Source organism: Trichosurus vulpecula, chromosome 3 (genome assembly GCF_011100635.1).
Source record: "Trichosurus vulpecula isolate mTriVul1 chromosome 3, mTriVul1.pri, whole genome shotgun sequence".
NCBI lineage: Eukaryota > Metazoa > Chordata > Mammalia > Diprotodontia > Phalangeridae > Trichosurus > Trichosurus vulpecula.
In genome coordinates this window covers 192,182,634-192,205,925 of record NC_050575.1, presented here as the reverse complement: position 1 = coordinate 192,205,925, position 23,292 = coordinate 192,182,634, and the positions used below count along the sequence as shown (strand labels likewise).

Genomic DNA, 23,292 nt, shown 5'->3' with positions numbered 1-23,292 from the left:
TGATTATATCAATAGATGCAAGAAAAAACCTTTTGATAAAGTACAACACTGATTTTTATTTAAAAAAAAAACCACTTGCGTGCAGCAGTGAGTAGAGTACTGGCCCTGGAGTCAGGAGGACCTGAGTTCAAAAGTGACCTCAGACACTTGACACACTTACTAGCTGTGTAGTCATGTAACCCCAATTGCCTTGCCTTCCCCCCTCAAAAAAAAATTGAAAGTGTAGGTATAAATGGATTTTCCCTTCAGCAAACATTATAATGGGGATAAGCTAGAAGCCTTCCCAGTAGATCAGGTGTGAAACAAGGATGCCCACTATCACAATGTTGTTCAATATTGTATTGGAAATCCTAGCAATAGCAACAAGAGAAGAAATAGAAAGAGAAGGAATTAGAATAGGGGATAAGGTAATAAAACTATTCTTTTTGCAGATGATATGATGATATACTTGGAAAATCCCAACGGCTCCACTAAACAGTTAGTTGAAATGATAGCTAATTTAGCAAAGTAGCAGGATATAAAATAAATTCACATAGGTCATCAGCATTCCTATATATCACAAACAAAGCTGATAGAATCTTGAAGGATGGTGAGGTTAGTGGTGAAGTTTCTTCAGCATATGATGATGGTGGATTTCATCAAGAATATCCTCTTGAGAAACATAATTCAGTAATTACTGATGTCATCTCAAGCACCTTCCTGGTGTGGAGGGAGGAGGCAGTCAGCTTCCTCCCATCCCCATAATATCTTGTGATTTTTTTTCTAATTGTTTAACATTTCCATCTCTCAGATATCTTGAAAATAGATGGCTCACTGTCCTCACATTTTTCACCTTTAGCTCGTATTTGCTAGCCTTCTTTCAATTTCAACTTTAAATGCTCTTGGGATGTGACTTAATTTAATTTCGCATCAAGCTTTCTACAAACTTATTTCTCCCTCTGCCACTTCTTAATGTTTTGGGGTGGTACTGCTCATAATCTAATTGTCCTCTGTTAGGTTTTGCAAATAAGTATATTTTAAACAAGTGTTACTTTTGGCTATCTATCTTTCCTTGGTGATTAAATTAAGTGTGGACTGAGGCAGTTTCTGGACCTCTTCCTGTGTGGCAACTGTCTGACAATAGTCTATGTTGATGTTTTAACTTTGTTTCATTTTCTTTTTTTCAATCAATAGCTTATTTGAACTATCGTAATTGCACACCATACCTTCTTATCTTTATCCCTTTAATTTGCTGTTGACTTTTATTTTGCCTGTAATAATTTGATTGTCCCACTGAACAGACACCTGATTCTTAAATAATTCCTATAGTTATGACTAGCAATTTCCTGTCTATTAAAGTGTAGCTAATTTAAATTTTTATCCAGTTGTTCAGTACTCTCCATATTTATTTAGGATGTTTGGTTTCTCTTGTTAAAGGAGTCATACTATTTAAATATAAGGTTTTTGTGAAATCTACAAATCCTTGACCTCATTATTAATCCTGCAGCATATGTCCCAACATTTTTCATGATCCTCACCTTTGAAATAAATACGCATATTAAGCTATACACATATACATACAGGCAGTTATCTACATGACAAAAATAAACATCAAAAGCATTGTCACACTTTCGCATACCCTCAATATCTAGCATAATTTCTTGCACAGTTGTTAATATGATTTGAGCAGTAGGGCTAAGAAGGAGTAAATCTGAAGAGTTAGGCTTGGATTTATTTATTTTTGGTGAGACAATCAGGGTTAATGACTTGCCCAGGATCACACAGCTAGTAAGCATATGAGGCTGCACTTGAACTCAGGTCCTCCTGACTAATGTTCTATTCACTGTACCACCTACCCTTAGGCTGATTTATAAAATTTCCACTTCTCTCCCTTTCCTCTCTATTTGGATCATGGAGCTATACCATGAGGAAACTTCCAAAGATCAGCAATGGGTAGGAAAAGGAGCTTGAAACTATTCACAAAATCTGAATAGCACAGAACTTAAGAGGCCACAATCCTTAAGAGGCTGTAGCTGAACAGGAATCCCTTCTACATAATAACCCATATTTTGCTTGGCAGGATGTAGAGTAGGGTGGGAGTAGAGGGGGAAATGAGGTGTTTCAACAATCGGACTAGCAGCTATTGTGGGCGTGAAAGACCAACACAAGTCCAACAACAAGCACGCTGCCAAAGCCCAAGTTCTTTTGATGTGCTTTACTAAGGAAAGCAATGTTAAGGGGTTAACAAGCTTATTTTAATCCAGCATACAAATATCACTCACTTAGTTCAGGGGAAAAAGCCAGCACCCTGGCTCAGAGCAAAATGCAAACAAATTACAAACATCGACAGACAGACCTTGTCTGATTCAAATCCCAATACATAGTTACCAGAGTTTAACAAAGTTCCAACATCCGGGTTACGAGCTGGAGGCCTCTTAGCTACAGCTGCTCAGTCTCCGCATCAGTGAGCCACCAAGAGTGACAGCCCCGAGCAAAGAGCTCTGTCTTCTCTTCTTATACCTTTTCAGACATCATCAAACGTCATCTGAATGACCAGAACTTAGGCTGCTATGATTGACTCTTGAATTAGCACCTCCCCTTAGGACCCTGGAAGCTTCACACCCATATAGGCTTAGCACCTAGTAAGACTCAATGAAGTACACTGAATTGATCAAAGGAAACAAAAGCCAAACTCTTCAAGGATCCCCAATACATGAGGACAGAAAGAAACCACCATCTCTCAAGGTAGCCAATTCCACTTTCAGATAGCTCTAATTGTTAGGAAATTTTCCCTTAGATTGGGTCAAAATCTGCCTCTGTAATTTTCACCCATTGCTACTAGTTCTAATGAAACAATAACAAAAATTAAAAAGCACAAGACCAGGCATAGATCCTTGGGGTGCTTCATTAGAGAATTGTTCTTCAGCCATGCTGCTCCCATTCTCCCACTGGTGAGTTTCTTCCATGGGGGTCCATTGTGGGTATAGACCCTGGCTGATCATACTTAATTGCTTTCTTGTGCTGCTGAATTTTTGGACTTCACCAACTTGCCTCCAAGGGTACCTTTCTTACTCCTGGTCTCTTTTTCAGCTCTCGTGTCTTCCCATATTAAAATTTCTTAAGGGCAGGGAGTTTTTGGCTTTCTATGTATCCTAGGCACTGGGACATTTGCCTGGAACATAGCAAATGCTTGTACCTGCCTTCCAAATTGACATGAACCATTAATTGCTGCTTAAGGTCCAGCTATATAATCAGTTGCAAATCCATACTATTGTAATATTGTCTAGTTCACACCTCTCCTTTTCCACAAGAATAGCAAGAGATCATCAAATTCTGTTACAATCTAGGTCAGGGCTGTGCAAAACGTCACCCACAGCAAGATTTATGCGGCCCACCTACAAGCATAGAAATTTACATAAATGGTTTAGTAAAAGAAGCCAAGCTACCACAGAGCTCTCACTAAAATGGCAAATCAAAATATATTGTCTATTGTTTCAATAAAAACCTAAGGTTGGACAGCCCTGATCTAAGTAACTATCTGTCTAGCATCCTTGTCAGAAAATAAGGTTAGTATGGCATGAATTTGTTTCTTGATGAAGTCATGTTAGCTCCTCATACACTAACTTATTTTCTAAATCAGTTGGACTTCCCCTGCACCGCACCCCCACCCCCAATCTTTAAGGTGGGTTTCCCAAGTCAACACTTTCCAAAACCTTACCGAGACATTTTAATTTCTAACATGATAAATATCAATAGATATAACCCACATAAACATCAACTCTTCAGGGTCCCCAACAGGTTTTTTCTTTAAAGTATAAAGGGGTCCTGATGAAAATGTTTGAGAATCATTGTTCTAGATGTTCACAAACCATCCCTTTAATGATGTTCAAGAATTCTACCTGGAATTGGAACTTAATCTATTTTGAGTAACATATAATAACAGCTCACATCTGAATATTTCTTTATGGTTTGCAAAATATTGCATGCCTTATTTCACCCTTACAAACTTGAAGTTGCCATTTTCCCCATTTTACAGATGAAGAAACTGAGACAAGATTAAAATCTAACTTTTAATGTCTGGCACAAGACTCCACTCGCTATAACATGCTAATTTCTTTTAGTGCTGACTTTGAATTCATATTTTCCTTTGTTTTTATAACTCTGTCTTGCCCAAACCCAGATTCAGGGAATTTATGTAGACATTGTGAGGCCATGGACTTTTACTACAGATTCTTCTTCCTAGAATTTTTATCAGCTGCAATTTTTTCTATGTCATAATTAACTCTTAATATCTAGCAGAGCATACAAAGTTTCCACTTTTCTGACTAAGGCCTTAGATTTGCACAACTCCAGACAAATAAACACCCTTTCACCTGTCTTCATTAGGCATATGCTATGTCTGGTCAGGTACCTATATTCCAACCCAGTCCAGAAACCCAAATCCCTTTCTTGGACACCAGCTCCTTAGCCAAGAGGCATTTACTTCCCAAATCCAGAGCAGTTCCCCTAAGGTTTTTAGCTTCTTGGCCAAGACTTTGTAATATTTAGTAATGCTCTCTAGGTTCCTTCTCGCAGCATGTGTGCTCCATTTGACAATTCTTGGAATATTTTCCACCACATGACAAAGGTTTGCTAGCAAGCTGGCATATTGCTGCCAATATGGGAGTCACAGTGATCATCACCTGCTACTTCTTCCTCTGACCCTCAACTGACACCATTTGTAGATTGCACAATACCAATTTAGACTTCTACCCAAATTTCATTGTATCAAAATTACCTAGCGTCATAAGACTCGTCACTGAAAGCATCCCTTTTCAGGGCTAAAATGTCTGTTTGGCATTATTTATAGTACAAAATGGCAACCAGATACTTACTGGATCTTTAAGTACCATTACTGATGCTAATACTTTTGAACTAAAGTTCGACTTCACTACTCTAAGTGAAATTAACAACACTAATTTATTGAAATTCTTTTATTTTATAGCAAGAGTCAGTCAAAATTTCTATCAGAACTTATAATCATGGTATAAGGTAAATACTTTAGCAAATGATTCTGCTGCAGTTATAAAAACTTCCTAAGTTGGTTACAGAATAAGTAGTTTTTTCTTTGCAACAGATATTGCCCCTAAATATACATAGGTAAGGGGCAGTTAGGTGGTACAATACATCAAGCATTAGCCCTAAAGCCAGGAGGACCTTAGTTCAAATCCAGCCTCAGACAATTACTAGCTGTGTGACCCTGGGCAAGTCACTTAACCCTGATTGCCTCAATAAATAAATACACGTGTGTGTGCACGCGCGCACGCATGTGTGTATACGTACACACATAGAGGTAAAAATGTTGCTAACTTTCAATCCTGAGCATTTTCTAGGACTTGCTTATAGTTATAAAACATACCAAATTCTTAAAATATCTGTTGGCTGCAACTACAAGAAATATATATCCTAACAAGATCCTTTTTCTCCCATTCTTATACATCAAGTACAAAGAATATACTTTTAAGCAAGTCTTTATTTAATAAAGTCATAGGACAGTCAACATTCAAACAGTATAGAAAAGAAAATCAGTGTTCATAGGGATTTACCAGTTTTGTTCAGATTCAGACCACATGACAAAAGCCTCATCTGCCCAATAAATTAAAAAAAAAAAAGACAACACTTAAGAGTTATTGGAAAGTTATTGCACTGTCCTTAAAAAGACACAAAGATGAGGACAACTGTAGTCCACCTTTCTCAGCAATTTCAACATTGTGTCTAGGGCACATTGGTTCTTTGGCAGCTCCTGTGTTAACCTGCCTCAGAGGACTGAGCCAATAAGCAACTTCCTGTTTGCTTTTATTCCTTCAACTGTCTTACTTCAGAATGATATTTAAGTGTAGTTGAGTTTTCTCACTTAACTCACAGAACTGAAGATTACAACTAGTGCAAGTTAAGGTATTGAACATTCAAGTTAATTTTTTCCCCCTTCAACAGCCCAGACTGAAGGCAATTTCCCAAAACTACATCCCACTTCAGTAGCATTTCTTGTATGGTAACGCAGTAACCTTGGCTCAAATTTCCTAAAAGGCAAGAATCTTAAGATTTTGCACTGTTTGATTCTTTGCTTTTTCGGCTGCTTGGTGATTTTGAAGAATTTGCTGTGATCCAAGGATGTTCAAGGAGTTCCTTTAGTGTCAGCCTTTGGTAAGGATTATGCTTCAGAAGTCTTGAAATGAGATCTCTAGCCCCTTCTGTTACAAAGTCAGGGAATTTATATTCAACCTAGAAGAAAAACAGATCATATGAATCAACAATTCAAGAGTATAGTAGAAACATCTTCCACCAAGAGGTGGGTATAGAACGCAGTGCCAGACACTTTAAGAAACACAAAGTTTAGAACAGATGGAATTTACAGTCTAGTACGGAGCTAAGATGCCGAAAAATATTACATAATACTATGTATCCTAGTAAAGTGTATTGCAGAATTATAAAACAAAGTACTATGAGGCCTGAGGAGGAAGTTCACTACTTCTACACATCATCTGAAAGAAGAAAGGAAGAGAGAAGACTTGGGGAAGGTTTTTCTGGAGGAGGTAATATTGGTAAGTTTTAAATAAGAAGCTCAGCAGATGAGAATGTTAAAGAATAGATTCCTAGAGAAGGGAATAATATAGGCAAAGGTGCAGAGGAAGGAAAACGCATTGAACATTTGGAAAAAAAAAGACATGTCTGGTTAAGCAGAAGGAGAATATATGGAGGCAAAGAAGAAGTTGCGGAAGGCCTTGAATGCTAGGCAGAGATGTCTGTACTTTACTCAGAAGGTAAAAAAATAGGTAGAACATGGAAAATTTGAGAAAGAGTAACATATTCAGATCCATATGTAAGAAAGAATATTCTATGGACAGATTATCAGCCAAAAGCAAAGTAGCAAGCCACCAAAGTAGACTATTTTCATAATTCAGGCACACAGTATGGTAAGAACGCCTTAGGGCGAGGGGAGTGGGAACAGAAAAGAGAGGATGGATGTGAAGCAAAGTGCAGATGGAACCAAAAGGACCTACTAAGAGATTATATGATTGGTTAGGGAGAGACAAGACAGAGACAACCCGAAGTCACACATGCAGGAGACTGAGGAAATGTGATTCCCTGCACACTAAGATTGATGAAAAAGACATGAAAGGAAGTATTTTATGAATACACTATTCTTAGCAGACCTGATTAACAACAAAAAAATTGAAATCATATTACGTAAAGAAATAATTTGAGTGATGGGTTTTCAGTTATTTTACCTTTGAAATGCTTCTGTAGGTTTCTTGATATGTTTCTGCTTCAAAGGGAGGTTTTCCAACTAGAAATTCATAGCACAGAACTCCAAGACTCCAAAGATCTACCTTTTCATCATGCATCCTGCCTTCAATCATCTCAGGAGGTAGATAGTCAAGTGTGCCACAAAGAGTTGTCCTCCTACAATTAATTGAGAGGTTAGTAAAAAGCCCACATGTTAGTAAATTCCTTCTTATTCACATTCATAAAACAAAGACTAAAACACAACTTAATTACTCGATTCAAATGACCTTGCAAGTCTCCTAAAATCAAGCAGGGTTTTTATAAGTTTCATATATGCCCTTCTATTGCAGAATGCTAATTAGGTTGGGTAAACAGCCTGGCCAAACTATGAACAAGAATCAAGTGGTAAACTCTTTTGAAATCCAAGAAGCACATGGGCATAGTAGTCATTAAAAGCACTTTACCATAGGCTATTTACTGTACAGTGAGTTCACACTAAAGGTGGCCATTTGCTCCTTCAATGCTGAATGAGCTTGGATTCTAGTTTCGGCTCTGCTGCTAGCTAGCTGAAAGACTTGTTAATCATGTCACTTCTCTGGGTCTCATGTTCTAACCTATAAAACTGGGGGTTAGCCTAGAGTCTAGGGTTGAGAGGCTACATGGCATAAAATAAGTTGTCCAGCCTTGGAATAGGAAGACCTCAGGTCCAAGTCTTGCATTTGAAACAGTAGGTCTACAATTACAGGCAAGTAAAGCACTTAATTTCCCAGTGCCCTGGAAGTCTGTAAGACTCTATCTTAGATGAGTACCTGATGGGAATCAGTGGAAAGAGTTGTTATACCAATGTATGTCCTACATTTGATGATGTTTCAGGTTTTTACCACACACAAAAAAGAATAGGGGTCTAAGGTCACTTCCAGCCCTTATTTTATAAAAACAATTTCTCATTTCTTGCTTTTACATACTTAATGGTTACCATTAATGATGCAGGTTGAACAAAAAATGCAATAGCATATACTCAACTTGTTTTACCACTGCTTTTCAGGCATATTTTACCTTGAAAAAAGACCGTTAAAGTGTTAAAATCTACGTCAACTTTGTTAAAAGTTTTCAAATTCTATCCAGTGGTCCACTGTTCTGGGTACTTCCACAGAGTGAAAACAGAACCAAGGAATCCACATATCCCTTCATGATTAAGAAGTTGTAGCCTATTCAAAGTCTTACTATTGGAAATTTTGTTTGTTTGTATATTACAATGCTGATCCTCCTGAAAAATCTATTAAGTAAGCTTTTCAAGTTAGATAATGTTCCTCCTTGTCATAGTGGTACTAGGGACATAGTTAGTAGCCTAATAATTCCCCAGAATACTAAGAGCAGTATAGCACCCCTGACAAACTCTCAGTGCCAGAGGGAATCTCTCAAATCTGCAGTTTCAAGGAGTCTCACCCAAGGAAATCACAGATCCAGATCACACACAAACAGGGAGGGCCTTGTGCCAAACAAATCAAGCTAAAGGCCCAGTTTAAGATTATACTCTTACCTAGATGATGGAGCATGAACTGACCAACCAAAATCTGCAATCTTCAGCTCTCCGTCTGATCCAAGTAGTAAATTCTCTGGCTTAATATCTCGATGAATCACCTTTTTTGAGTGGCAATATGATAAAGCATCTGCCAGCTCTGTGATATACTAATAAAAAAGGTCAGTGGGAAAGTCAATATTTAAGTTATGTCAAATAATTTAATTTTAGAAACCTCCTTTGTGAAAAGCTAAATAGCTCAATATTTTATATTTTCACAAATCTTGAAAAAAGTGATAAAGGTCACAAAATTAACCATAAGCCTCTTGACTAATATTTTTGTTAATGATTTATTCATTCTTAAGTTATTTATTATGAAAACGTACTAAGAATCATTTGATCTTTGATAAGGGGAGAGACAGCGTTAAGGCAGTAACCGGAAAGGGATAAAGAACTAGAGAGATTCCCCCTATTTGGGAGAAATATCAACTTCCATCAATTCACACTAGCATTTTAGTAGAGAAGGTTAACAGTGTCCTTATTAATAAAGGCAGAGTGGTATGGTGGAGAAGTTCACTTGGGGCTTGAAGTCTGGGATCTACTGTCCAATTTCAGGATTTGGCATTTGCTAGCTCCATGACCTTGGGCAAGATACTTGACTTTTCTGGGGTCATTATTCTCATATGGGAAATGAAAGTTGCATTAAATGATCTCTGAAAAGTCTTTTTTAGCTCTCCTAAGAACTGTGAGGGCAGGAAGCAATGATAGCACTGGTTCCAGAACTTTTTTTTTTTAATGCATCTACCACCATTTTTACAACACTAATTTAAAACAAAGGCCCTCTTTTCTACAAATGAGTCCAACCCCCAGAAATTTATTACAACACAGAGGAGAATTAAAACATACCAATGGCTATTCTTTGATGACACACACATACAATTTTAAATCTTAATTAAAACTAGTCACTTTAATTTCATAAAATTGCCACCTCAAAAAGTTTTATATTTTGTTCTTTCCTCCTTCAGGTACGTGTGCTCAGGTAAATTTTAACTACAAAGAAAAAGCAACCACAAGCAGTAGAAACAAGGTAGGTAATTTAGAAATTAAATAGAGCTGATAAATAAGTCTGAGTCAGTGACAAAGATTAACACTATTCCCTCCCCCCATCAAATATTAACCTCTATATCAGAAGTTCTTAACCTTTTGAGTGTCATAGATCCTTCTGACAGTCTGGTGAAGCCAATGACCCCTTCTCATAATTAGAGTTCTGCTGTTTGTTTTTAAAATTCATAATTGAAAGAAATGCCAAATTTCAATTAGAGGTTAAGGAAATACTTAACTTTTTTTCCAATCCAAGTTCACAGACCCCCTTGAAATAGACACACAATCCCACTGTTAAGAACCCCTGCTCTAAACATAGGCTTTTTGACTCTTTCAAATTATATCAGGCCAAAATTAAAGTTGGCTGTTCCTGAGTTGTACAAAAACTAAGTTGCACAAAGATTAAAACAAAAGAAGCTATTCCCCAACTCTACAAACTTTGAATTGTTTCATACTAGTGAATTTCTAGGTAAGGTAGATTTTTGCCTATTGAAATAATTTCCTGAAATGATTCTATTTTGAGTAGTTGATTCAACTAAAGAAAACCTACATGCTTCTTTGATTTTTGCTGAACTGAAAACTTTACACATCAAAATCTCTAACAAAGTCCCCATAATTATTCTGTTGAAACAGCCAATGAGGCTACTTTATTGGATATGAAGTCAGGGGACCAGAATTCAAATCAATTGGACACAACAGCCTTTTGGTTGGTCTTTCTGCTTCAAGTCTCTCCCCACTTCAGGTCATCCTCCACTCAGCTGCCAAAGTGATCTTCCTAAGGTAATGTCAACCCCATCTATTCAACTCAATGGCTCCCATGACTACCAGTATCAGATATAAATTTCTCTGTTTAGCATTCAAAGTACTTCACATTTACACTATACATGTAAGTACACAGTTGCATTGCATCCCCTATGAGAATGTGAATTTCTTAAAGACCGACACTGTGTTTTTGCCTTTGTACGCCCAACACGTAACAGAGTGCCTCGTACACACTAAATACATGATGCTTGTTGACTGATTATTATATGTCCTGGGTAAAGTCATTTAAGCTCCTTGGGCCTTGATTTCCTCATATGTAAAATTGGGAGGGAAGATGGAGAAAGAGTTCAGACAAGATAGCCTCTGGGGTTCCTTCTGGCTCTAGATCCATGATCCTGCATCTTCCATAGCCACTACTATGACCTAGTCTTAAAATGAAAACAAAACCACAATTCTCACAATTAGGGATTTAGGAATGGAAGATTTAGGAATTCTCTGTTTGTTGTTCAGTCCTTTTCAGTTACATCCACTTCTTTGTGACCCCCTTTGGTGTTTTCTTGGTAAAGATATTGGAGTAGTTTGCCATTTCCTTCTCCAGTTCATTTTACAGATGAGAAAACTGAGGCAAACAGGGTTAAGTGACTAACCCAGGGTCACAGTTAACATCTGAGGCCAGATTTGAGCCCAGGATGATGTCTTCCTGATTCCAGGCCTGGCACCTACTGCCCAGATTTAGAAATGTTTGGCCGGGAAAAAAAAACCCAAAAAAGTGTAATTGCATAATATCTTCTGTCGTGTATAAAAGGCCTACCATGTAACTGTTCTCCTTGTCACCAGAAAGGCAGAAAGAGTGGGCAAAAGTTCCAGAGTCAGATTTTAGGAAGTTTTTCCCTTCTCATTAGAGTTATCCTCAAGTAGAATGAACTAGTTCGGAAAGTCCTTCATCCTCTTTGTAGTGGCCATCTCCTCGAGTTTAGAATTCTTTGTCCCATCTTTTTTGCCTCTTATTTCTCTGGCTTCCTTCAACACAACTCAAGTTCCACCTTCTTTCTTTAAGAAACCTTGCCTGGTCCCCCAGCTGAGAGGGTTTTCCCCTCATAAATTATCTTCCATCCACTCTCTATGTATTTTGTACATATCTAAGCTATTTATATATTTTTCCCCAATGAGAATGTACACTCCTTGAAGGCAGGCACAGTTTCTTTGTGGTCCCAGTGCTTAGCATTTTCTGACATACACTAAAGGCTTAATATTTTTGTTGTCTGATGGAGAGGATTTCTACTGATGTACAGGTTGGACTAAATGATTTCTGAGAGCCCTTTACATTCAAAATTCTGTGCAAATCCCATTATCACTTTAAGATACATGAACTGTTTTGGTTTACCCATCTAAAATAATCATCTTATTTGGGTAACTAAACCTAAAACGTGGAGTCTATTCTACTACAGTTAAAAAGTTACAGTGCTAATGAACCTAAAAAGGAAAAAAAAAACTTTAGAAATTATTTAGTCCATCAGGCATTTAGCTAAAACTTACAGTAGCCGTTCTTTGTTCATCAAACTTTGAAAGCTTTTGAAGCTCTCTATAGACTTCTCCACGAGGTGCATATTCTAGAATTAGGTAAACTCTTGTGGCATCATGAAAATAACCATATAATCTCAGAATATTAGGATGCCTGCAACAAAGAAAGAATACTCTGCAAAAAAAGTATCATCAGCATCTCAGCACTATTATCTTTTTGCTCCTTTTAATACAGATACAGGATTCCTAGTTTAGAAAAGGTAAACATTAAATTAAGAAAATATATCACATAGGATACATTATTTTCACCACTGTGGCTTTTGATACTTAAAAGTCTTATGGTTGGGGAAAAAAGGCTATGTGAAAGCTGTAAGACTGCAATAGATATGCTACCCTTAAAGAAAACCCAAATTAAAAAAAAAAAAAACTAACAAGTAGCATGCTTTTAGTATTAAAAAATATTTTTTCCTTTTTTTTTTCAGAGTGGGGAAAGCAGGGCAATTGGGGTTAAGTGGCTTGCCCAAGGTCACACAGCTAGTGAGTCAAGTGTCTGAGGCCAGATTTGAACTCAGGTCCTCCTGACTCCAAGGCTGGTGCTCTACTCACTTCGCCACCTAACTGCCCCCCCCAAAATATTTTTTCAATGAGCAAAACTCCACCTTATCTTCCTCTTCTCTACTCATTGAACAAACAAAAGCCAACATAAATTCTGGCATTGGCCATGTCCAAAAAATATGTCTCAATCTGCACCCTGAGTCCATTACTTCTCCCTCAGGAGTTGAATAGCATGCTTTTATCATGAATCCTCTGGAATCATAGTTGGTCATGGTACTAATCACAGTTCAAAGTATTTCAAAATTGTTTGTCATTACAATGCTGTGGTTCTCCTGATTATTCTCACTTCACTCTGCAGTTTATACACTCTATCAGTCCTTCCAGGCTTCACTGAAACTATCCTCTTCATCATTTCTTACAACAGTGCTCTATCATATTCATACGCCATCATTTATTCACCTTAACACAACTGATAAGCACCCCTTTAGTTTCTAATTCTTTGACAACATTAAAAAAAGGTGCTTTAAATATTTTTACACACATGGGTCCTTTCCCTCTTTTATATCTTTGGTGTACAGACCAAAGTAGTATTATTTGGGGTATAGTTCCAAATTGTTTTCCAAAATAGGGACCAATTCACAGTTTAATGTATCTGTTTCCCCACAGCCCTTTCAACTCTGCCAATTTGAGGGGTATGAAGTAGAACCTCAGAGTTGCTTTAGTTTTAATTTTCTCCATTATTTTTTCACATGACTTTTGATAGCTTGACTGAAAACTGCCCTTTTCATAACCTCTGGCCATTCATCAACTGGGGAATGGCTCTTATTCTTCTTGATACAGTTCCCTGTATCTTAGAAGTGAGACCATTATCAGTGAAATTTACTGCAAAGATTTTCCCCCTAGTTATTTGCTTCTCTTCTAATTTTAGATGCACTGGTTTTGTTTGTGCAAAAAAAAATTAATTTTATGTAATAAAAACTTTCCATTTTACCTTCTATGATCCTCTCTTTGCTTTGTCTGGTCATGTCAAAATAACCGAAATGTAATTTTTCCCTTCCACCTCTAATGTCTTTCACCTTTTATGTCTAAGTCACATACCTATTTGGAGCTTATCTTGTCATACAGTGTGAAATATTGATCCATACCTAGCTGCTGCCTGACCTTATAATATTGTTTACATTATCAAAAGTATCTTCACTTCATTTTCAGTGAATTCATTAAGTCCTGTAAGTATAAATGTGATTTATACATGATTTTTCAGAAACAGTGAGCTAATAAACTAAGCCACACCATGTTTCTTAGTGAGCCATGAATAACCCAGTGCATGCATTAATTTTCTTTATTCTGCTTTTCTGACTAATACCCTATAACACTTACCTAAGATGAGACTGTATTTCTACTTCTCGCCTCAACTGATGTTCAACTCCTGCTTTCTCCAGTTGGGCCTTAAAAAGCACTTTAAGTGCCAGGATAAACTTGCTTTGCTTCTCTCGTGCCAAGTAAACATTTCCAAACTTTCCTTTTCCCAAAGGGCGACCAATTTCAAAGTCATCCAATGCCCACTGCCTTCTACAAAGAATATTTAAATATATTTAAATTTACAGAAACAAAAATACCTTCTTACAAAGTAAATAAGTGGTATACACTTACATAATGCTTTTATACACAGTAACGTCAAATAAATAATATGAAAAATACCACTACCATAAAGTGGCAAACTATCTACTAACAGTGACTGTCGTAAGCAACAGGGAATTTTAACAGTAATTGCTATTTATGAACATTAAGGAAGGACAATTATACACAAGTGATTCTCCCCAGCCTCTAACTGCTTCTAATAATTATATTAATGTCAGAAAGTAAAAAGCCCTAGAGAGCTGGAAGGAGCCTCATGAGAGAATCTAACCCCTAACTTTCACAAATGAGGAAAGGGTTACAGAACAGGTAAAAAACTCATCTAACGTTACACAACCAGTTACTGAAAAAATCAAAGATAGAACTCCAGAGCCAGACTCTCATAGTCCAATGTTCAACGTATGATGCTAGAATTTGCCAAAGGTAAATTAAAATAACTATGGCATTTAAAGTTGGAGGAAACTTAGATTTTTAAATCATTTAAATTAAATTGTTTAGCTTCTTTATTTGATAAATGAGGCATTCAAGGCCCAGAGGTTACTTAACCAAAGTAACTGTGGTTACCCCATCATGTTTTTGGTGTCTGCTTATTCCATATATCCATTTTATAGTCAAATCTTCCCATTTCTATCTTCACAACATCTCCTATATGTCTCTTTTGCTCCACTCATAGAACTACAACTGTAGTTCAGGCCCGAAGCACTTCTCACCTGGACTAATGTAATTCTAATTAATCCTTCTAACTGGTCTCTCCCTTCTCTAATCCATCTTGCACTCAGTTACCAAGGTGTTTTTCCTAAAGATTATTTCTGACCACACTTCCTACCCACCCCTCACTCCTCTCAATAAAGAGCTGCAGTGGCTCTTTGTGCTTAAAAATGCTTGTCTACTACCCCACCCTCCACACACACATATACCCCTCTCTTTACTGGAAAGAAAACAATTTTGGACCATAGCTAAATAGCTTTTTGTTAAAATTGATACATTATTTAGTTTCTATTTCCTACATGATGGCTAACTATGTTTATAAACAAATTATAGTTAGGGTCTTCCCTGAATTCATTAACAGTTATTTGAAGAAAAAATGGATTATCCCAACAGTACTGTGTACATTTAGTCTCAAAATTTATAAGTAAATCTTACTTTTTGGTTTCCTCGTTTTTCTGCCTTGGTGGCTCTCCCTTTCCAGGAGTGCTTGCTAGTTAGAAAACAATTTTAAAAGGTCAATACAGTTTAAAAAACAGTTATAGATAAAAATTTTCCCTGCTACTCATTATATGGGGCATTTCTAGGATTAATGGGACAAATAGGAACAAAGAACCTCGGGGGGAAAAAAAAGAATTTCAGGAGAAATACAAAGTCAGGGTTCTCAGAAAAACCACTATTTTAAGGATCAACATCTGCATCACAGGATACTTAGAGAGTAAGCCATGTTCTTGAATAAATTAGCAGTCTATAGAAACTACCTCTACAATCCTATATTTCTAACTGGAGTCTTTTAAAAAAATCACTCAATTTAAGTGATTTCTAACAAGGTTACTAGGTTTTTTAGTCCATAACATACTTCTTGGGGAGGGGAAAGGGGGAAAAAAGATAAGAGAATGTTATAGATACACACATACTACATACTCCTCAAAAAACAATTCTTTGACTATATCTACCACTTCCTCCACAACAAATTGCCATAAAGAAATAGAGAAATTTAGGCTATCATGACACACCTGAATAAAAAGTATACAAAGACAATTCAATGACTGTAAAAGAAACATTAATATTTTTTGCACAAAAATCAGCAAGCAATATGAAGTACAAGTAAAATGAAACAGGCAGCTATTATTCTGACTTTGGGTCACAAACTTTAAATGCAAAAAAGCATTTAACTACAGTAATTTGAATATCATACTCATTTGAGGGAAATTTAAAAGAAAATTTAAAAAGAAATTAAAAAGAAATTTAAAATTAAAAAAAAAATTTAAAATTTAAAAGAAATTTAAAAGAGTTCCAAAACAAAAAACAAACTATCAAAAAATCTATATACTAACTACAAAGGATGAAGCTATCCAAAAGGCCTCAAAAGTTTACATACCAGACACTGGCGTCTGAGATTGCTCAGTGTTTAAAGTACTATGTGGTGGTCTTGAGGCAGGATGAATTACAGGTGCTGGTTGTAACTTCTGTGGCTGTTGAGTCTGAATTGCTTTATGACTAGAGACATTCTTTTGTGCCTGGGAAGAAACTAGAAGAGTATTTGAAGAACATAAGACTCGCTGAGCTTGTCCACTACTTGCAGGTAACCGATTCTGAGAAGAAATCAGCTGAGTCACAGGCACACGTTTTGGACCTTCCCCAAGTGGAATGGTTGTCTTTAATATAAAGAAAGAAAGAAAGAAAGGAAAAAGTTTTAAATTATGGCACTTAGGACAATGATTTTTCATAATTATACAAAGATTTCTGCTTTCCTGTATGAAGAATGATAGAACTAATTTTACTGATTATTTTGTCAGGACAAGTGGTACACTATTACATTCTAAGATGTTTTCTGATTTGTTTTTATAGGAAAAAGATGTTACAAATTCTTAGTTTTCCTTTAGTTGATAAGAAGTATATTAAAAAAACTCTGCTTCATCAGAAAACTGAAGCTCTAATTTCATGATGTTAAAATGATACTTCAAGTTTTCTCCAATTTATCCAGAGAAATAAATGATTAGGAATAAAACTTCCTTTGGAAATCAGATAGTAACTATCATCCTTTTTGCCCTGTCTGCAGACTAGGCCAATCATGGTATAGTCAAAAAACAAAATAAAACATTGTCCTATGAGTTAGGAGACCTGTTTTCTGGTCCCAGCTCTGATATCAATTAATTAACTGGTTTCATAACCCTGGACAAGTCACTTCCAACTTAAAATTTTATGATTCTAATTTCCCAGGTAGAAATTCAACTTTGCATATTATGAAGAGCTGCTATCCCTGCCCTGATTTCAAGGATAAGACATGTACGCGTACGTTTACATGTACTTGCGCGTGTGTGCGCGTGTATACTATAAAAAGGAAAAAATAAGTGGCCACCTTTTAAAACATAAACTAAGATTAATACTTCATTTACTTGTTTTAAAAAATTTTACACACACTATTTTTCCTCCTTTTATTGACGTTTGTGCATAAGAGTTTGTGCCTGGTACTTCTTCTAGCCGACATGTAAATATCTTATTCCACAGAAAATGGAATTGTTTTGGAAATTACTTGGGCCTCTCAAATTTGTTCCTATTATTTCCTGAAGCACAGCAGATGAAAATAGTCAAAATATTACTAAAACAGATGTGCTGGGGCATGGTGGAGTGGGACAGGAGCCAGAGGTTAGAGGCACAGTTGAGAAGCTACTATTCTAGGTCACGTTCCCCTCCAATCTGCTGACCTGAACAAGCAATGACAAAGAAAACCACTTGACTTTCAGGAGTCTGTAGATAGTTGAGTTAAAATGGAATTACTAAGCTAAAGATCTCAAAATATAATCATTACTATGTATCACTTTGTAGCTTGTGGTTTTACAACAGCTCCTGGGAAAGTTTTGATATTCTAATAATGTTTTACCTTGCTGCTAGGTCCTGAAACACTGTTTTCTTTAGATTTGTCCATGTTGCCTGGGGGGAAAAAAGTTTCTTAGTCAAAGTTTGACACATAGTACATACTATGCCTTACAAACCCAGCTGAAGATGACAGCACATATACTTACATGTATATGTTTTGTATCTATCTCCTTCATGAGAAAATACTGAGTAAAAGCATTTCCCAAGGAGATGAAAAGTACACTGGTAGAAATTTTTTTTTTATAATTTCATAATAAAAGTTGATTTTTATAGTGTACCGGCAAATTTTAAATTTGCAGTGAAACTTTATAAAAAAGATGTGATCAAAACTAGTCTCCAGAGTGCTGCTCAATTTTTCCATTGATTATGTCTTGTGTAAAAACAAATACAGACCAAAGGGAGCAGGTAGAAGGCAATCATATTTAAAATATATTCAAGTTGTAAATGATGAAGACAATTTTCCCTCTGTACAAGTGTTCTAATGTTTCCTTCAGGTATCCTAATGTTCATAAAATACATTCTCACTCACCCATGCCCAAGTGCAATTACTTAGCACAAAATTATCATTTCTATTAACTTGTACAGCTTCAATTTTTTTTCACTTTTCATTCTTACTTCTTTCTAGGACTATAGACTTTATATAAAGTTCAATAAGACCTTAGAGGTCATCCAGAACAATCCCCTCATTTTATGGATGAGGAAACAGCCTACTACTCCTTCAGTAACAAAATAAATGGAATAGAAGCTAATATATGCTAAGTATAACTCTAGTATGTAGGTGTAAGGAGTTAGGACTTACGTATGAAAGTCAGCATATGATTAAATACATAGCAGTTTACATACAATAAAAGCTATAGGAATTAACCATTCAAAACTCAATGATTCCTTCATGGGGAACATGGAAAAGACTCTCACAGTATAAGAAGGCATGGATGAGGCTGCAATCTGCATGGATAGAGGTAATAATGACATCAAGGAGATCCACCAGAATAAGTTAGATTTTAGCCAAATAGGAATATCCAGCAAACAATTAAGGGATAGAGTTGGAACTACAAAGGATGCAAAGAAAACTGAGCAGAGGAAGAAAAACTTGGCTAGTAATATTAGAGGGTACAGGAAGAGAACTTCAAGGAGAGGACTGTGAATTCTTATCAAATGTTATACAAAGGATAGGTTAAGAGGTCTGAGGACATGGTAAATGGAGACCTCTAAGAATACAGTTTCAGTATACTGGTAGGAGTGAAAGCCAAATTTTAGAGGGTTAAGGAATAGGTGATGAAGTAAAGGTATCAGATTTAAACAACTAACTGTCAACATAGCAGTGAAAGGAAGGTGGAAGCTAAAATGGTAGATGGTGTGATGTGGTCAAGCAAAGGTTTAAAAGATCTGGGAGTTCTCTTTCAAGTAAATAACTATTCCAGTTTTTCATCTTGGTGTGACGATTACCCTAAGTAATCCAAAACTATGAAAGGCCCTCCCAACTAAAATACTTAAGAGCAGGTTTTGCAACAGACTATGTATCCATTATCCAAAGCCTAGACTAAATCCAGAGTCTTACCTAAGCTAATGGGGAAAGAATGAAGAGAGGGAGTTTAACTTATCAGTACAGGGTACTATGAGAGTGACTGCACAAAGTAGTTCTTATTCCCAGTTCAAGTAGGGAATACATACCATACAATTTAAAAGTACCATATGTGTAAAATTAATAATCATTTCAATCATATTTATGCAATTTTTTGAAATAAAGGATGTACTCTCCGACGGACGGAAGAGCTAAAGCTCTTATTAAGTATTTGCATACATTATTTGACTTGCTCCTCATATCAACTTTGTCAGACAGGCATTACAAATATCACCCCCATTTTACAAAAGGGGAAACTGAGATTCAGAGAAGTTAAAGAACTTTCTCAAGGTCACACAAGGATAGGCTGAAACATGAAACAAATTCCAAATGCAGTGCTCCTTCCACTATGCCACACCTACTTTCTAATTTTAGAGGCCTACTGAGCACAAAATGGATGTCTTTTATTAAGTACTGAATTGTGTTTTTCTAAAATAAGCAACTTAAATGAGGCAGAGGAAGGAAATCTTGGAGGTGGAATAGAAAATAAATTTTTGTTAATTAAAACAAAATTTAAAAAAGAAAAAAGTAATTTAGGTACAACATACACTAGCAAATAAAAAAAATTAAAACCTGAAGTTGAGAAATTAGCTTTGAGGTAGCTAGACTTGAGTCAGAAAAGACCGAGTTTCAAATACACTTTATAACACCAGCTGTGAGGTCATGGGAGATGCTAGGCATTCTGCTAAGGACTAGGGATGTGAAGAATGATACAGCACCTACTCCCAAGAAACTTGCATCCTAGGAGGAAGACAAGTTCATGATGGAGTTAATAAAATACAAAGATATAAAGGGAATGCCAAGTAGCTAACTGCAATGCAGTTTGGGAGAGAAGGCATTTGATGTCAGGTGGTGGGCATAAAGAAAGGCTTTATGTAGAAGGTGGTGATTGAGCTGCATTTTGAAAGAAAAGAGGTGAGGAGGGAGTAAATTTCTGGCCTTAGAGGCAGCCAATATAAAGGGCAGGGATGGAAACAAGATAAGGACTTCTAAGTGTGAAAGAGTCTGATTCGGTTGGATCCCAGAGTAGGTATGGGGAATAACTTCAAATGAAACTAGAAAGATAACCTATTACTTGACTTTTAACTGTTTGTTAAAAGTAAGGCTCTGCTTCCAGGGTGGAGGGTACACTATCTCAAGCTTCAGGGGTTTTGTGTAGCTATTCTCAGAGATACTTCTAGGGACCTGTAAGTTCTTACAACGATCCAAGACAACTCTGAAAAATGTTATATCCATGCCCAGAGAAAGAACTGATGGTGTCTGAATACAGATTGAAGCATACTTTTTTGCTTTATTTTTCTTTAGTTTTTTTCCTAAGTTCTCTTTCACAACATGACTTATAGATATATTTTGCATGACTACACATGTATAACCCCTATCAAATTGCTTGCCCTCTCCATAGGTGGAGGGGGTGGGGAGAGAGGAAGGGAGAGAATTTGGAATTCAAAGTTTTAAAAACAAATGTTAAAAGTTGGTTTTACATGTAACTGGGGAAAAATAAAATACTAAATAAAGACAAAAAAAACACCTGGCTCCTCTTTAGGGCCTGGTTATAAAAGGCTTTAAAAGTAAAAGTTTATATTTGCTCCTAGAAGTTCAGTAGAGAGCTATTTGGAGTTGACTGTGTAGGACAGTAACATGATTTGCAGATTCGCTCTTAAGAAAAATTACTTTGGCAGGGGTGAGGAAGATGGACTGGAATTCGGAGGGATTTGGGGAAGACCAATTAGGAGGCCATTGGGGCAACTAGGTGTGTTGAAGTGGGGTCAGAAAGACTCATCTCCCTGAATTAAAATCTGGCCTCAAACAATTACTGGCTGTGTGACCCTGGGCAAATCACTGAACCCTGTTTGCCTCAGTTTCCTCATCTGTAAAATGAGCTGGAGAAGTAAATGGCAAACTCTTCCAGTATCTTTGCCAAGAAATTCCCAAATGGGGGATAGGACTGAAATGACAACAACAATTAGGAAGCCATTACAATTACCCGGTAGGAGTTAATAAGGGCCTCAACTAACCTAGTCATAGATTTAGAAGAGTACAGAAAGGATGGATGCAAAATATGTTACAAAGAAGAAAACGGCAATATTTGGCAACTGACTGGACAGTAGGGACATGGAAAATGGTAAGTAGATAGCAACAAGATTACAAAAGTGGAAGACTAGAAGAATGGAGGTTCTTACTCTAATGGAATCCGGTATTATCTACTTTAAATGCAAAGTGCTTTGCAAATCTTAAAAGCACTAAATATAAATGTCAACCATTATTACTGATTGTCATAAAGGAAAAAAAAGGTTTATATGGTCTTCTAAGCCATCCTCTATTAGAGGACGCTGCCATTCCCTCCTAATTTCTCCAAAGTAGCTCTGAGAAGCAAATCTTAGAATCATAGGACCTCAGAGGACAACGAGTTTAACCTCTTCATTTTAAAGATAAAGCAATTGAGGAGCAGAGTAGTTAAGGGACTTGTCCCATGGTCATAGTCAGTAAACGGCAGTGGCAATATTCAAACCAAAGTTTCCCGTTCTCCAGTACTCTATCTACAACATGCATTCTGCCTTCCAATCAGAGAATGGACAAAAAGCAAATTTCTGATAAGCTTTAAATGTCTGCAAATATGTAGCATTAATAAATGAGCACCTACCAAAAGGTTGTAAACTACATAGGCCTTGCACAATAAACGTTAATTGAATTAAGTGGAAAAAAAAGTTTTTTATAGAACTGATGGGCAAGGTCAGTAAATATGGAAAAAGAAAAGTATACCAAGGCCAGTGAACTCAAACTTGTATCGAACTTCCGGTTTCTTTCACACAAATTTCCATAAATCTTTATCTGCTAGCTTTCTATGGTCCTTGCATGCCTTGTCTTAGCCCACCCTAATAAAGTCCTGGAAAGCAAAACCGGTGGATTTGTTTTACCCGGGTGCCCATCGTAGGCGTTTAAAATATTAATAAATAAACATTGAATAGAATTCCATCACCCACCCACACAGACACAATACATCCCCTATTCTCCTCCATCACAAGCTGGACCTTAGGAGATTCACAACCTTAAACCCCAAAGAAAATCAGCCTCCATGGCCCGTGAGGCCTCCGCTGAACTAGGCCTTTCCCTTCTCAAAGAGTCCGGCTTTCTCTCCCAAATCCACGCGGCCCCCAAACACCGCACTTATCTTCCACGCACCCCCAGCCCCTCACAAAGACACCTCTTCTCGTACTTTTCCCCAGAAAGATTAAACTCCTGGAGGACACAGACCTCCCTCCGGCCTCAAGTCAGATCCGCTCAGAAGGTTCCCAGGAAGAAGAAATAAGACAACTTCTACCGTTTGAATTCAAATAGTCCCTCTTTTAAATACACTTTTTACGTCCCACGCCGAGCGAGCGCTGATTGGAAGCGTCCCCGAAAGCGTCTCCGTCCTATTGGCCACGGGCTGGTCCACCTCTAATAGACGCCCCGGACGCCGCGCAGGCGTACAATAAACAGTAGGGTTCCCTGATACAGTATCACCAAATGGCCTAACTTAATAAACTGTGATTCTGGGTTTCCCTTAAGTCTCCAACATTGCGAGTGCTAATGAGAGCTAAATGGGAAAATATTTACTCCTGGACATTCCCATGGTTGCTTAAGGGATGAACCCGGAGTAATACACACGAACTTAACCCGCCCGATACTAACATGCCAGGAACAAAAATGGCAGCCGAGGCGGAGGAAACGAAAGGGGCGGGACCTGGAACCGGTTTGTCCAATCGAT

General features: G+C 37.0%; 1 protein-coding gene across 1 annotated transcript; it reads right to left on the bottom strand.

Annotated features, from left to right (window-relative positions):
- Positions 1-5,473: 5,473 nt before the first annotated feature.
- On the bottom strand, positions 5,474-22,953 carry AURKA (aurora kinase A). The gene is made up of 9 exons (XM_036750441.1): positions 22,797-22,953; positions 17,928-17,977; positions 16,425-16,701; positions 15,482-15,536; positions 14,081-14,272; positions 12,164-12,302; positions 8,786-8,934; positions 7,248-7,422; positions 5,474-6,240 (listed from the first exon to the last, which is right to left on the bottom strand). Exons 2-9 carry the CDS (start codon positions 17,970-17,972, stop codon positions 6,055-6,057), a joined length of 1,218 nt encoding a protein of 405 aa, XP_036606336.1. The 5' UTR covers positions 17,973-17,977; positions 22,797-22,953; the 3' UTR covers positions 5,474-6,054.
- Between the last annotated feature and the right edge of the window lie 339 nt (positions 22,954-23,292).

What these genes read in the sequence shown, in the direction of transcription:
- AURKA (XM_036750441.1), bottom strand. Translation starts at nt 17,972, where the DNA reads ATGGACAAATCTAAAGAAAACAGTGTTTCAGGACCTAGCAGCAAG. An exon ending in ATCTCAGACGCCAGTGTCTG is followed by an intron (nt 15,537 to 16,424) that starts GTATGTAAACTT and finishes TTTTCTAACTAG; the next exon opens with CAAGCACTCCTGGAAAGGGA. An exon ending in GTTCATGCTCCATCATCTAG is followed by an intron (nt 7,423 to 8,785) that starts GTAAGAGTATAA and finishes AATTAATTGTAG; the next exon opens with GAGGACAACTCTTTGTGGCA.